Raw genomic sequence first — 16835 nt, forward strand, 5'->3', positions numbered from 1 at the left:
GCTAGTCTCCAGATAAAAGTAAAACCAGAGAGCAGTGGTTGGGAGAAGATGCTGAAGAAAGATAAGAATGAAAGAGGGGAAAGGGTATAAAAATTGGTCACTGCTTCTAGCATGAGACTTTGTGGTCTGTGTACTACCTGATGGTGGGTTTGACCTGTTACAAACTCTTACAAATTAAAGGTTGTCATCAGCCACCAAGGTAAATCAAGTAGTGGTCAGCTCCTGGGGAGAGCCCACAGCACATACACCTGCAAGGAGGGTGGTACCCCTACCAGTGGGGAAAACTGGGGTCAGCTCTGAGAATACTGGGCGAGACTCTGGTCATTGGTTTTGGATAGAACAGAGAGGGTGAGGCATATGTGGCATTTTGGGATAAAGTAATAATTTAGCAGTTCTTTCCTGAATATTTTGCTTTTTTGTTTCTCCAAATGCTTAACTTCACTGTGACATCTGTTTGCACAACTGTAGTCATTTCAGTTTATGGATGCCTGTGATAGAAATATTGTTTACAAAAAATATATCATCTCTTTTTATTTCTTTAGAAAGATCTCATCTAAATAGTAAGTTAAGGTTGCATCTATGAAACCGGTGCACCTTGTCTTGTTTCTACGAGCTTTAAAAAGTCCAAATACTGATGAGGCTGTGGATCGGAAGGAACCAAAAGTGACTGTGTTTGTTGTCATGTTGCTCTCCTTTGCCTCAAGAGAACGGTCATGGGTCCCTGGGTGATGCATGGTGTGGACTGGTCGTGTTCCTGCAGCATCCTAGTTACACTAGGAGTAGTTGGATGTGCTTGTGAAATATGTCAGATATAGAAATAAAGGCATGAGGATGTTTCTTGGTTTCTGAAATTGAACAGAAATGTTTTTCGTTTCGATCTTAATTCTAGAGAACAGAAAGTAGTTACATCACAGAAAGAAAATATGACATCGCATGCTGCCACGATAGCAAGAGTAAGAAAGAAAATCTTGGTAAATATACATATATATGCATATTATGCAAATATATTTGATATTAACATACAATGTTATGAGTGATTGATAACTTAAAGACAAGGGGGAAATTCATCCTAGATGGTTTTACTTTAGAGTAACAAATAACCTGAGACATCTAAGCTTTCCGTTAGATACCAGGCCTAGAAATCCATAAGAGATGTAGAGCACGTGTTCACTGACTGAAATGTCAACTCAACTTTGCCAAAATGTGCTGCCGTGTCCCACATGATGCGGAAGCTGGATCCACTCCAAGTGAGCAGAGAAATACACTGTACAGCAGAGTACTTACAATGAGATGCCATCCACCCCCGATGGGCTTTCAAAAGATGGACATGCAGACATCAATGTGGGCTCTACCTATGTTTAAGAAACAGGTGAGCGCATACCAGAGGCTCACCCCACCCATGGAACCGTACAGAAAAAGTCTGCCCCACGAAAACAAATCCCATTGCCAAGAAAGCCGAAAAGCCTTCACTTAATAAACTGAAAGAGAGGGTATGAAGTGTGACTGGTTTTAAACTAGCAATACCACTGTATGAGTTTTCGAAGAATAACTAAGTTTCTTCCTGATTTTTAAACTAAAACATCTAACTAATGATAGTAAAAGACACATTTTGGGATGATATTGTGTTTCGCGCCCTCATTCTCAAGGCATAATATTTAGACGATGCTTGTCCCTTTCAATTAAAAAAGAAAAAACTATGACTTTCTTTAATATGCATCCTGTGTTAAATTGTCCATAGCTGCAAAATGTATATATGTATGTGTATTTGTTTGACATACACATGGGTACTTACACCTGTGTGTATAAACATATACACATACATCCTCATATACACGTGTATTTTATATATATGCTGAGAAAGTTCACATATATATACAATTGCGTATGTATATATGTGTGTGTCTGTGTGTGTGTGTGTGTGTGTGTGTGTACAGGTATAAAAACTTGACAGGCAGAGTAATATTTCACTCAGTGTTAAATGAAGTCTTTGAAAAATCAAGTACAGTCACTCAGTTAACATAGTACAGCCAGTAAACTAAGTTGAAAAGAGAAAAAGTGAATGGAAACACGATCCGGGACCATCTGTCTATGGCATTCACATCGGTTAGATCAGGGATTTTAATTTTGAGCTGTGAAGACCTCCTCCGTAGATGGGTCTTCTTGTGCGGGATGCTTCTGTCCCCCATGTGTCGCCCATGCCCTTCCCGAGGCATGCTCTGTTTCCTGTACTGGATTCCTGAGTTGTCAAAGGATATTGCTGAATTCCTGGTATCACCAATGCCACCTGTGACCTCATTCATTTCATTGTGAACCTCTAGCGATGTTAACAGAATATTTCCATGAGCATCCACCTAATTGGAAGAAAACACACATTGTTAGACAGCTAGCATAGCATGCCAATAAACCTAATTTCTACATACAAACCCAGGACAGACTTACGTCATGCAGCCATGTCACATATAGTATGAGAAATTGCACATCTGTCAAAGCCAGCACTCTAGTTTAGTGGAAAGTGTCATTTTGTGGGCTTAACTGCAGGTTAGAGTTTTGATTTCCTTGATTTAGAAATTCTCATGTAGAAAATTAGATAAAAGAAGGGGGCCCTTTTCAAATTGAAATTCCACATTATGGGTACAAGTCCTTATTGAAGACAAGATTAAAGTACAAATGTCTTTCAAGATGTTAACAGGTATTATAACCATTTTTCACAACTATACACTGGATAGAAACTATACTCTCCCATTCTTCTTTGGAAGTTGATTTGTCTCCTTTTCTGATGGTACAAAAATATCCAAATTACCATGAAGAAACAAGCGAGTACTGTGATGAATGGACACACCTAATGACCTTGGTGGATTAGATAAAGACCCCCACCCAAATACGATCTCCCCACTCAATTCCACTCCTGGCAGGAGACCTCCTTTTTAAGAGCTATATTTAAGATAGGCTAAAGTCCTTTCTTACATCGGAGCCAAACTTTAAAATAACATTTTATTCTGTGCTAAATACAGCTTCAGACCTTTCATGATGACGCCAATGGTCCATTTTACTTTTTGGTCTGCCACTAAACTTTCATGGAGCATGCCTGAAGCTAGGCCTTAAGGTAGATGTACAGGAGGTGAGGTTGGGAGAGAAGACTCCCAACACGAAGAGTAGGGGCCCGTGCAGATCTCTGAGTGGTGCTTGGACTGCAGGTAGGATGGCCCCAGACACCAAGGTTGTCTAGACACAGGAAGGGCTGCCAACATCCCGGGGCCACTCAGGCTCTGGCACAAAGGCACAAAAAAAGACTCAGAGGTGCCCCCCACCGCCCCCCCTTGGTTTGAGAATACCACTCAATTACGCTTGGGGAAGGAAAGGTGTGGTCATCAGGATGTCACCCCTTTCTCCTTAGACCTTTGAGTATGTTATGCAAAAGGGACTTTGCAAACATAATTAAGGTCATGGACCTTAAAATAGAGAGAGTAGCCTAGATTATCCAAGTGGGCCCAATCTAATCACATGAGACCTTAAAAGCAGAGAACTTTCTCCAGCTCGAAGCAGAAGAGAATGTCTGAAAGATGTGGCAGAAATTGAAAGCCAGGAGAATTTGAAGCGTGAGGACTGAATTCACCCTTGATTGAGAACTTCAGGGAAGGCCTGAGAAGAAAGGGGCAGCCTCTAGGAGAAAAGATGGGCCCTGGCCAACAGCCAGCAAGGCAACGGGGACCTCAGTCCTACAACCACAAGGAACCATGGTACCCACTGAGCTGGCCCCACTATACCCAGACTTCTGACTGACCCAACTGTGGGATAACATTTGGGTGTTGTTTTAAGTGTTAAGTTTGTGTGGCTGTAATCAAAACTACTATAGGACACAAAAGGGAAGATTTCAGAGGGGTGATGAATTTGAACTGGGCCTCAAGAATGAGTAGAAGTTTCTCAGGCAAAAAGCCAGAAAAACATACATACAAAGCCTTGAAGAGTGGCTGAAGTATTTTGAGATGGGCAAACTAGTGGGACTCAAGTCCTGGAGAGAATGGATGCACACGCTCAACTCCCGGCCCATGCTCAGCTGGAGATAGAGGAGGTGACTGTCATTCTCATCCCTGTCAGCATCTACCTATCACCTTATCATTACAGGAAAGAAAACCTGGTGGTGAATGGCAAGCAGATGAGAGTCAAGCCATTAAAGGAATTTCACCTCTACCCTTTAGGTAATGAGAAATAAAAGTGATTTCTAAGTGAAATAGTGACACATTTCTGAAACCCAACTTAAGTGGCAGAATAAAAGATGGATTTGAAGGTAGAAAGTGAAGAGACAGACCCTAGTTGGTGTGCACTGCACTGGTCTCAGTTCCTTGAGGGCAGTCTGGGAGCGAAATGCCAGGAGGTGGTAACTGCTCCCCGCCAGCCACTGAAACCCAGCCCAGCATTTCCTCTAGACCACGCAGGACACTCAGTGATGCTTCACCACCACCTGGTCATTTCTGCATCTCTGCAGTTAAGAAGGTGGGAAAGGAATGGAGAGAGAGTTACTCATCACCCTACTCCCACCCAGCCTCCTGGCCCTTCCTGAGCTCCCTGAAGGAATACTCGCAATGTGGACCCAGGGTGCAGCAGCTGGCCCATGTTAGCCTGGGTTGGGTTCAGTGTTCCTGCATGATGAGTGAGAAGGGCCAAGGTGGGATGGACTGTGGTCTACAGTCTCCTGAGAATGGAAGACAGCCCACCTGGGGGTGCCGGGAGACACGAATAGACCAAGATAATACCATTCGTATTAGGGAGAAGGCTTTTCCTGGAGACCCATTCTTGGGGAAGGAGCAGAGCACTGCCAGAAGAAAATTAAAGTTTTATTATTCTAAAATGGAGGTTAAAATTCTAATGGGGCTTGTATCTCAAAAGTACCAGGAATAGTAGACCTTTGTAAGGACTTGTGTTCTGTATCTGTTCTTTTCATCATCTCTCCCTGGAATGATTGGCAGTAAAATCCTTACAACAAAAAAGTCTATCTTCCTGTTTGGGGGATCAGTGAGGCATCCATCTGGTGGTTTGGAGCTGAGTCATGTGGGAGGAGCAGCCCAACAGGTAAATGAAGGTGTGGCTGAAACAGGAGGAGACAGCAAAGGAAAGGCCAGCAAGGGACTGGGCAGTAGCATGTCCTCCGTAGAAACCACCTAGGAACTGGGGGTGTGCTGGGGCCACCAGAAGACATCACCTTCCCTAAGAAAGGAGTGGTCTGGACCTGCTTCGGAAGTTGTGGAAAGTTGGCCCTAAGGCAACAAGGAGGTGAGGGTGATGGGCAGATTAGCTGGCCTTTACTGAAATGCATGGAGGAGTAAGAGAAGGTCCTTGCCCTCAAGGGGTGGAACAGGTGAGAGCTTCAAATAATCAGCAAATGCATTTTAGAAGGTACTGCCTATTGCCCTTAAAGCACATTTTAAAATACATGCCAACAATTCCATCTCTTTTCTAGTTATCAAAAATGCCATATGCAAATCTCCTTTTATCAAAATCTAGGGGATTGTGATGAATGACTTTGTAGAACAAAATACCAATAAAGGAATGTCTACTATTAAAGAAGGAAAGGAGTATTCTGTGATACGTTTATTAGGTAGAACTTTGATGGTTCTAATGATGCAGAATTTCACCTGGCTTTAATTTTATACATAGCGTGAAGTAATAACCTATAAGGGAAAAGAATCTGGAAAAGATTCTTATGTATGTATACATTCATATTTGCATGTATAACTGAATCACTGTACAGTATACCTGAAACTTACACGATATTGTAAATCAACTATACGTCAATAAGTTTTTTTTAAAAAGATATAGTTCTAATTAGAAAAAAAAAAAGGTACATTTATGTACCTTCCCCCCCTTCCCACTAGAAGAGTGAGAAAACACGTGGCTTCAGTGGAACCAGATGACAAACACTACTCATTCATGGACACACATTCCCTGAGCACTTACCACATCCAGCCCCAGTGTGCACCTTTTGGTAGATGCAAAGAATGGGATGCTGTCTAGGACAGAAGGCACAGTGGCCACATGAAATGTGACCTGCTATCTATCTCCGAAGCACAGAGCATGTGCCCTGGAGGTTAGAAGAACAGGGACAAGACCACCTGCTTGGAGTGGGGATTGTCAGAGGCAGGATGGGAACAAGTGGTAGACAAAATCAGGAAAACATCATAGAGAAGAGCATCTGGGTTAGGTCTTGAAGGAGGGGGAGATGTGGACAAAAAAGAGAGGGATTCTGGGAAGAGGGAATCAAAGGCAAAGAGATAATAAGGTGTATGGTGATTTCAGGAAGCGCACAGGGAGAGTGAAAAAAACATAAGAAGTAAGGTCAACTGGATGCTGAGTTGATTTTAACTGGAAAAGAACTTCGGAGGGTGGGTCTAAGTCTGCACTCTTGGATTCCAGTGAAGGAAACCCACCCTGAGGGAAGCTGATGTTGTCAATGTTTACAAAGTTGGGGTGCCAGGGTGCTCTGACACCTGTGGCTGCCTCAAAGCTGTTTGAGAACCAATATGGTTGCATCGCTCCATTTCAGAGTGGGGTGAACAGCTACAATGGAACAATCATGTCAAAAGGAACTTGAACATATACATGGAATTAATAAGAATTTAGAGTAAATTAGTTTGGCTGCTTTTGACATAGTTTTACATTTGCATAGTTTTCATTTAAACGTACACCAGTGTGTAGAAAATTTACACTGAAACTACTAGAAGGTATTTTTTTTCTGCCAGAATTAAAGGGTTACTAAAATCTTTTAAATCTTAGAAACCAAACATTTTAAACAAATATTTCCAGAAGAGATGCGAATCTTTTCCTATCATCTAGAATTTAAATCTTAAAACAGATGGGATTGTAAAAATGTCCTGTATAGAATGACAGTGATGACTTGTAATTTCTGAAGCATTTCATGAATACTACTTATTTTGAGGAGTTTGTCTCATATCTACTATAATTAGATTCATTGATTTCAATGTAGTTTTTCTTCCCGCTTCAAAACCTGGACAGGCAGAAACATTCAGAGATGAAAAACATCTCATGTGGAATGTATCCTAGAGGGATTTTCACTTTTTCCAAGAATCTGTCACCAGATCAGCACACTGTTGACGTCTCATTCTCTACTAACCTTCAATCTTCAAAATGAGTAAAATACTCTAGTTTCAGGAAAATAAGGAACTATTTATCATGTGAGAAATGAAATTTTGCTCTTTAGTAAGAGGAATGATGTCAAGCCTGCAGCTCTGATTCCTTGGCAAGACTTTCTGCCACTTCATGAAATTCAAATATCATTTGGTCAACTTGCAAAATATCACAAGGCTTGTAACCATAATACATGCATTACAACCAAAGACTAACTCTTGGGTATAGAAACAACTCAGGAACAAACAGAGGTTAAGCACAAATAAATTAAGGTCAGGATTTTCATTGCACCACTGATCTGAGGATAAACTAAGTGACTATGTGAACACTGCCACTAAGTTAAAATAGAGTTCAATCACTAAATTTAAGGAAAATCTACTCATGGTCTGACATTAGGTTCAATAGCGTCATGGTCACGTTGGTGGCCTGCAGAGCCCCTGAGGACACCACCCTGAGATCTCTTACAGGACACAAGCAAAGACAATGACAGTACAAGTCCTTGCTGTCACCCAGTGTCCATCAGTCCAAGAAAAGCTTCAGCCCCCGAGCCTCTTGGCTCCCAACTATGACAGAGGGGCTCCTTGAGGCCATTGCTGGCCATACTGATAAACAATCCCAAGAGATATCACTGAAAATGAATGAGTGAATAATTATAATTACAAAGAACTCTTGAAACTGTTGGCCTGTGCATAGTGCCATTTCTGTTTTGCATTAAATTTTTTATTCTTTACTTTCTTTTAATTCATTCGGATCATGTGATACGAACTTTTGGGAGGTGCATTTCTACCTTAAAATTATCACTAAATTCTTAGGTGTGGTCAGCAACAATATTTTAAAATTGAAGTACAGTTGATTTACAATGTTTCAGTTATATATATATATATATGTAGTTTTATATATATAGTTTCAGTTTTATATATATAGACACATATATATGTATATACATACACTCTTTTCCATTATATGTTATTACAAACTATTGAATATAGTTCCCTGTGCTATACAGGGTCCTGGTGGTTTATCTATTTTACATATATTAGTGTATATCTGTTAATCCCAAATTCCCGATTTATCCCTCCCCCCACTTTCCCCTTTGGTAACCGTACGTTTCTTTTCTATGTTTGTGAGTCTATTTCTATTTTGGAAATATGATCATTTTATCATCTTTTTTTTTTTAGATTCCACATATAAAGGATATGATATTTGACTTTATCTGTTTGATTTACTTCACTTAGTATGATACTCTTGGGTCCATCCATGTTGCTGCAAATGGCATTATTTCATTCTTTTTTATGACTGAGTAATACTGCATTGTATATATGTACCACATCTTTATCCATTCATCTGTCGACGGGCACTTGGGTTGTTTTCATGTTTTGGCCATTGTGAATATAGCTGCTATGAACACTTGGGTGCATGTATCTTTTCGAATTAGAGTTTTCATCTTTTCCAAATATATGCCCAGGAGTGGGATTGCAGAATCATATGGTAACTCTATTTTTGGTTTCTTAAGGAACCTCCATACTGTTCATCAGAGTGGCTGTACAAATTTACATCCCCACTAACAGTGTAGCAGGGTTCCCTTTTCTCCACAGCCTCTCCAGCATTTGTTGTTTGTAGATGTTTTGATGATGGCCATTCTGACCAGTATGAGGTGATAACTCGTAGTTTTGATTTGTGTTTCTCTAATAATTAGTGATGTTGAGCATCTTTTCATGTGCCTGTTTGCCATCTAGTCAGCAACAGCTTTTAATGCTTACCTTTAAGAGCATCAAATATGCATTTAAAACTAGCATACATGCATTTGTATGTCTGAGCTGATGTCTACAATTACAGATTTTTAAAAATATGAACATGCAAAGGCTTTAAGAAAACTGCTGGGAAAACAGAAACAAATTTTCAGAAAAGCAAACAGTAAAAATGGACTCATGAATTTTCCTCTGCATCTGATTTATAATATATTATTTCTACATTCTGCTTAATTTCGTCTGTGGATTTAGAGATTTGGGGGATTTTGTTTCCTTTTGTTTTAAATTTTAAGCTTCACACTCAAAAAGATATTTCTGTAGCAAAACAATTTAACCTTTCTAAAGAGTGTCATTTAGAAGAAAGGAAATAAAATTTAAATCTGTTTAAATTATGAGGGAATTTGGAAAAACAGCATTGTATGTGTCTGCGTGTCTGTGTAATGGAAAAAATAATGATGTGATGAATTCTAGTTTCCTTGGAAACAGTATTACCAAAGTATACTGTGTATGCATAATAGGATGTGGACTAATTTAGAAACACACCAGTATGGTGCTAAGTATAGTTTCCAGTAAGAAATTCAGGGTCATGTTGCCTGTGGAAGCCTGATTTTATTCACAGATCCTAGTTTCTCTGACCAAGTCTATTTATGTGTTGCTGAAAGGATAGGAGCCATTTACAGCCATTTACCTTCACTCATTCATGAACATCCAGGGACCTATTCTGGGCCACTGGTGGGCCACAGGCACAGCACTCCTCCAGGGAGCTTCTGCACCCCTGGGAGAGGCTTGGGCCAGCAATGCACCAAGAGCACCAGAAAGAACAAGGAAACCTCACGAGCTTGAGAAATAAGTATGTTTAGTAAGAAGAATTTAAAAGTGAAGAAATATAGGAACAAGCCCAGTATGTAAACGGGTGGAGGTATATTTTTGAGGACTTGAAGGGATTCAAGAGGTAAAAGGATAAAGATAAAAATTTTATAGAAACGACAATGTGCTTTCACTAAAATAGTATTTATAATTGCAATAACATATTCCTTTTATTAAAAAAATAAACCGAAATGATATCTAACTGCAAAGTTTTTAATTGGAAGGATGTAAGCGTGAGATGAGGGCTGGAGAGGGACCTGATTGGTGCCCTCTCTCTGGGTTCAGAGCCCATGGGTCCTAGAGCAGCTCCCTGATTGGCTGCTGCTGTCCTGGGCTACTTGCCTGGCATTTTGCAGAACACAGCCAGCAGGGCTGGGCCAGGGCAGATGCACAAGAGCCCTGGGACAGTGCACTGCTCCTGCCCTGCACTAGGGACCCTGAACCAGGGCAGATGAGAGAGGGGGCTGTCCACACCATGCAAAGAACAACAGCATGCTGGCTATCACATTTGTAATTTGACCACTGAAGGAAAACTGCAACATTGTTGAAAATGCTTTTGACTGTCAAGTTTGGGCCCCACACCCCAGAGATCCATTCATTCCTATATCTTTCCTTTTCTTTTCACAGGAAACTGGCAAGCTTTTGGCTTCTCCAATTTCTGCACCAATTTTGCTTTTCTATAAAACTCAGTGACTTGCAGACGCCACCTTTCAGGCTACAATCAACAAGTCTGCATCACTCCTACTCAAAGGCCGTGATGCCGCGGGGTCTGCAGGTCTGGGAAAGGCAGAGTGGGGGCGGCCGAGGCCGAGAGGCCTACCCGGTTGCTGTCACCCTTTGAACGGTCATTCTTTGCCTTGGCGGTCTTTTCCGCAAGCTTCTTCTGCCTTTGAGGGCCTCTTCCAAAGAAAATGTAGTTGACAAAGGCATACTCCAGAAGGGCCAGAAACACAAAGACAAAGCAGCCCATGAGGTACATGTCAATGGCTTTGACATAGGGGATTTTGGGCAACGTCTCCCGAAGATGTGTGTTGATGGTCGTCATGGTCAGCACGGTGGTGATCCCTGTAAAAGAAATGGGAGCGTGAGAGGCTGCAGGTCCACCGCTCAGTTCCTCACTTTTCACTTTCCTGCTTTATTTTCTCAAACAGTGTGAAGTAGTTGAAAATCACGGTTGAATATTGTTGGGTGATCGAAACACAACAGAATATAGAACACACAGTTTGGGCGGCAGGTCACACCTCAGGCTGGGGAGTTAACATCTCTTCCCTCCCCGCGCCACCTGGGAGGCGCCTCCCACTGCACCAGGCCCATGGATGGAGGTGGATGGAGAGGGGTTGGGGACAAGGCAGAGGCTGCCCTGCATGAAAGCTGTAAGAAATGAAAATAAACCCGGAATTTATCATAAAACACTAAGTGTCTGGGTGAGAAGTTTCTGGGAAGAAAATGAATCTGGGGAATCTAGGAAGGCCATGTGTGGCCACTAGTGAAGAAAATGATTCTTACCACAAGGCCTTAAAGCAAGGGGAATGAGGCAATGACTTAAAGCTGCTAAGGACGGGAACCAGTCCTTAGCTCAGAGAGGGAATGTTCGAGTGTAGCTCCGGAGAACAGATTACCTCACATAGCAACTTCCCACCCCAGCTAAGAAAGAGGCTAATAAGCTGTGCAGCACATGTTGGCTGTGGGCAAGGGCTAATGATTTTACCCAAAGTATAGGATCTTACCATGCTCTGGGGCAAGTGGCCAGATCTCTGTTGGTATTTTTTTTGTTGTTAAATGTCATTATTTTGAATTCTTTAGATAGTATCAGGTGAATAATACCATTTTTCTCTAAGGGAGCTCAGTTTAGTCTCTAAAAACATGTAAGGACCATATTTTGTAATTCTCCCATAGCAGTGGGCATGTTCTTGGTGTATAAAGATTCCATATGGGATGATGTGAAGCCACAGAGAGCAGGGGACCCATTGGCTCATGACATGACCAGAGCTGCTGAGCTGAATGAAGCTACATGTGTGGGAATGAACTGCATCACTCACTTCTCAGTGGCACGGGCATTACTGCAGCTGACTTGCTCTCTTTGAGACAGTACTTTTGAAATATTAAGAAGTCTCAAAAAAGTAAGGCAGCTCCAAAGAGCCAACTCTTTTCTACCCATTTGACTGGTACCATGGAATGTGATTACTCATGTGTCTTCCAGGACCCAAAGGAGAGGGTCATTGCCACATGAGGACTTCTCTCAAGGAGACTTGCAAGGTGAGAGCTTCAGCCATGGTCCTTCAGCCGTAGTAATCCAGAAAACCAATGATGTCCCCTAGACCAGCAGGCAGTGCAAGCCCAAGAGGCTGACCACCCAGACACATGGTCCCACCAGACCACTTCTCTGACCCCACTGGACCCCCACTCAACTTTCCGGGGAAGGGGCTGGGTTTGTTAAGCATTTTAGTCTGATGCCCTCTGGACTCCCATCCCATCCTTGGATGAGTGCCAGAGTGTAGGGCTCCCCTCACTAGTGACCACCTGGAGAAGAGGGAAGAGAGCCCAGGCTTCTATCCCACACATGCTGAGCTGCTGTTAGCAGGAGATGAGGGAAACGAGGAGCAAAGAACCTATTTTCATGTCTGACTGCAAACAAGAGCTGACGATGAATATATGGAAGTCAAAGATGTCAGGATATTTTAAGACTCGCCTTTAACATAAAATTCAGGTGTACCTGGGGACTTTTAAGATTTGAAAATGGCAATGGGATAATTATAGTTTACAAAGAAGTGCAAAAACACCATGCAGATGCTACAAAATTAGCTGTTCTATTATTCAAAAATTTTGTAATGTTGTTGCCACAACTTATTTTTTTCTTTCCAAATGGACTTTGGAAAGTGCTCTGCTTTAGTCGTTGCTTTGGCTCTCCAGTTGATTATTCTGAGTGGATGTGTATAACATAGGCCTCAGCAGATGTCCCCAGAAAATGGGCTAAAGTAACACAAAACAGGGACGGCCAGCACATGTCAACGAGAACTCAGCCTGGCAAAGGCGAGGAAAATGGGCAAGGATGCTGGCTTCAGGCCCATCAGTGCCAGCTCAAGGAGTCCCTTCAGAGTAAGGTTTTGTGGTGAGTGTTCCCTGGCTTTCCAGCTTGGGATCACATGACCTCTTAGTTTGAAAGGCCATGCATTCTCTAATTCTTTGTATCATTTTCCTTCCTATCAAGATAACCGTGGATGCGGTGGTTCACGGCCTGGATAGTAGAACCACATGGTGCAGGCCAAAAGCCCTGCTCCACCACGTACCAGCAGCAGGACCTGAATGAACTTGATAGGTCCACAACCGTTGTCTAAATGTGTTGTGAAGTCTAAACACCACGGTGATGGGATAACAGTAACTGGCATTGTTAACACTCACAACAACAGATGTTATCATTATCAGCATCACAGAAAAATACGTTTTCTGGTAGCCTCCAGTTTCTTGGCAGGAGACCCAGATCCGGCAGGCTCTCTTTGAACTTCTAATCTCTAAAGGGGACCCCATCCAAAGGCAGAATGGGAGACTGAGTGGTGCCTTCTGTGTTCTTCATACATTTACCAAGCTGTTGTCTTGCTAACTATTAGCCTCAAATTATTTCTCATTTATATTAAGGAAATATTATTCTTGAAAAACTGCATTTATAAAGAAGGTTGTGAAATAAAAATATAATTTATATCATTTAATCAAAAGATATTTAATTTTTCTTCTTTGTGACCTAAATAATGTGACTTAAATTATTTTAGTGTAAATTTTCACTTTCAGAAGGACCAATACTATTATTCACTGATAAGTGGACTTCAGGATTTTTGAGGATGACCATGTAATTACAACTCCCAACTTTGTAGTCTGGCGGCTTCTAACACTAACAGTTCAACGGATGTGGGGGTCAGACCCTGGGCATAAGATCCTGAAGCACACAGAGCATCTGTGCAGCACAACTGTGTGAAGAACCAGCGTTTCCCTTCTCAGAGGAGACAACCCCTGACAATTCCAGGTCTAACAGTGCCCTGAGCTGGAGGGACATGCCAAGGAGGTCTTCACTGAGCACCCTTCTGTGCAGACCCACACCTCTCAGACCTCATTTAGAAGTGGGGAGAACTCACCACTGTGCAATCATTCAGGATGAAGGCAAACAGCACTCTAAACATTTCAAAGGGTGTAGTTCATGACAAGACACATGAAGTGAGCTGGGGGAGGAGGAGTTCTCCAATCAAAGCCCCCCAAACCATGGCCATATCCTCTCCAAGAGGCACTGAGCACATTAGCATCTTAAAGGTTCTGAGAGATTCCTTAATAAGAATGGTTAATAATAATTCTTGCTGAGCTTTTAAAAAAATCCATCATTTTTACAATGTAATAGACCAAAGAACCCTTCTGTGTATTATCTATTGACGCTGTAGAAATCACGTGTCGTGGTTAAGGGCCCTGAAGTCAGACAAACTGGATTAAAATCTTTCTTCTGACACTTAATATTATCTGACTTTGCACCAGTTATGTAGCTTCTCTGCACCTCACTCCCTTCTCTGTAAAATGGGAACGATAACCCTGCCTATCATGCTATGGATCTTCTGCACCATGGATCAGGTAACCACTTTCCAATGACCTTGCACAGAACTTAGAACCTGAGTATTTGGTAAGTTTCAGCCTTAATGATAGTTGTTGTTGTTGCTGTTATGTAGGGTTCATTACCCGATGATACACTTTTCCTTAACCAATTGGAGTTGCCGTGCTGTCACTTCCCAAGTCCTGCAGGCCCAGGCTCAGAGACCATGTCTTATGCAGAAGCTGGGAGACAAGGAGTGAGAGGACTGGGGTCCCACGCTGAGAACGGGACCTACTGGACATCAATCTGGCCAGACACTGCAGCCTGGAGATCCCAGCTGCCTTCTCGACCTCCAGGCCTCAGGTCCACCCCAACACTGGCAAATGCCTTCAATTCTGCCTCCCAGACTTCTGATATCCATCAGAACCTGCACACCTCCAGTGGTAACGCCTTAGCCAGTCTGGACAGACCACTCCTCTGTCCCAGCAAAACATAAAGCATGTTCATGTTTTCATGAACATGAAAACATCCCAGAAGCATGATTGAGATTTATAGTAACAATACTGAGTTGACAAGAAAAAGTGGAGTCTACTTTCATACGCTGTAATGAGGCTATGTTGACTCTAATCCACTCCAGATAGATTATCTATTTAATATTGTTGGAAGACGATGTTTACAATTTAGGAGCTATAGAATTTGGATCATCCAGAAAATTGAGAAATTTGCATTTTCAGTACACCTCTCTTCTGATGATGCCAGATAATTCTGGTTCTTTGGTACTCATATTTCTCTAATTACCTCAAAAATAACAGATTCTCTGAGGCAGATTCCCTGGAAGCTCAGGAAGCTTCAGCTTCTGATCTTCTCTAATACAGGCCTCTTACAGGCTCGGGAGGGGTTCCGGAAATTCTGTATTTATGTATTTTATATTCTTTCCCTTAAAGAGAGCTCCTGAAGTTGTATAAGCTAGCAGCTCCACAAAGTTTGGATCTGCCCTAGCAAATTCATTTTAGCTGTGAATTTTCCAGGTGAGAAGAGAAAATAGTTTAACAAAGGGCAATCTAGTAACATAACAAAAAAGGCAAAACCTACAGAAAGGACTGATGTTACAGGGTAACCTCTGCAGGTGGTAAAAAATCCTGAAGGTTTTTTCGAGAGATTTTTCCTTTACCAAGCCCATTAGAAATAGATTAACAGCACTTCTGATTTTTTGATACCTTATTCTGCTCAAAGTGTTTTTACATTCACCTAATACTTTAGAGATAACTACCTAAGTTTCTTAAGTCACTGTTAAATGTTATTTCATTAGAAAAAAATAAGTCACTGTTAAATGTTATTTCATGAGAAAAGAAATCTAATCTTGAATCAGTGAGAGTCACCTGTCTTTGCGTCTAAACCAGACGTCCACTTACACACATGTACACACATTCTCCTGGAAGCATGATGCTAAGCAACTTATATTCCTGGGAAGAGATGGTAAATAGAAAAAGTAAGAAAGAGGGACAACCAGATCCCTGAATTCTTATGCTTCTCTGCAGGCTACCAGCAGATGTGTTGTAATTCTTTCCCATCAATTTTGAAAGGTATTATTGATGACTTCACTCCCAGGAATTAAATTCAACCCTACCCAAAGAAGGGATAAACTGGACAATTGCTCTTCAGCTCTAAAAGCTCAGTACTTACCTAAAATGTATTTAAATAATTATTTTGTCCATGCAGTTTCATAATAATTAGTTCAGTAGAAAATAATTTTTCTGAAAATATAAGCCTTCCCTTAATAATTAAAAAATATTAGAAATCATACTGGAACGTATAATGTATATTGTACATCAGCTAATAATCCAGTTGTCAAGTGACCAATGGCCAGAAGAGATCACTAGAGTTCTTGGGAACCACTCAGAATTTAATATCACATTTTAATGCTCATTAATTTGTGTAATTCCAATCATATGGTATAACATTTGACTGTTTTTCTGACTTAAAAAAGAATGCACACAATTAATCAAGTCTTCTTTCTGGGCCATAGAATAATTTTGAATAGTTTTATTATGCAAATATTCGGCAAGCATATTTTCCCTTTCATAGGCATGAAAATTCACATTTGAGCCTTATAATTAAATTAACACATCAAGAGAATCATGCATGAAATTAGTGTTTCAAGATAAAAAGTGACTATATGGGCAAGACTGGTGTCATGATGTCAAAAAATTGTAGTTGAACTATAGTCTTTGAACTCCCTTAATATTGTAATGATATGGTGACTTTACATTTTAGGTATCATTTAAAAATAGCACATACCAAGGGCAACTCTAGCCGCAGATGCATCATAATTGATCCAGAAGGACACCCATGAGAGAATTGTAATTAGGATAGAGGGCATGTAGGTCTGGAGAATGAAGTATCCAATGTTTCTCTTCAACCGAAAGCTCAGTGAGAGCCGAGGGTAGGCACCTATGGTAAACAGACAGGAGTTACACTGGAGATCAGACACAGCAGACAAAGAGTTTGCTTTGACT

The 16835-nt window shown here is 41.3% G+C and overlaps 1 protein-coding gene across 2 annotated transcripts in view; it reads right to left on the minus strand.

Moving 5' to 3' along the window:
• Positions 1-537: 537 nt before the first annotated feature.
• Positions 538-16835, minus strand: part of GABRB3 (gamma-aminobutyric acid type A receptor subunit beta3) — a 241925-nt gene continuing 225627 nt past the window's right edge. Inside the window, exons 7-9 of one of the 2 annotated variants that reach the window (XM_065871028.1) lie at positions 16618-16770; positions 10576-10820; positions 538-2351 (exon numbers count right to left, since the gene is read on the minus strand). In XM_065871028.1, coding sequence (XP_065727100.1) covers positions 2010-2351; positions 10576-10820; positions 16618-16770 — 740 coding nt within the window. In that variant the 3' untranslated portion in view covers positions 538-2009. The remainder of the gene's footprint in view (positions 2352-10575; positions 10821-16617; positions 16771-16835) is intronic. The other variant, XM_065871029.1, reaches the window with a different exon arrangement.

The sequence above is a fragment of the Phocoena phocoena genome, chromosome 2, assembly GCF_963924675.1.
Source record: "Phocoena phocoena chromosome 2, mPhoPho1.1, whole genome shotgun sequence".
Classification (NCBI taxonomy): Eukaryota; Metazoa; Chordata; class Mammalia; order Artiodactyla; family Phocoenidae; genus Phocoena; species Phocoena phocoena.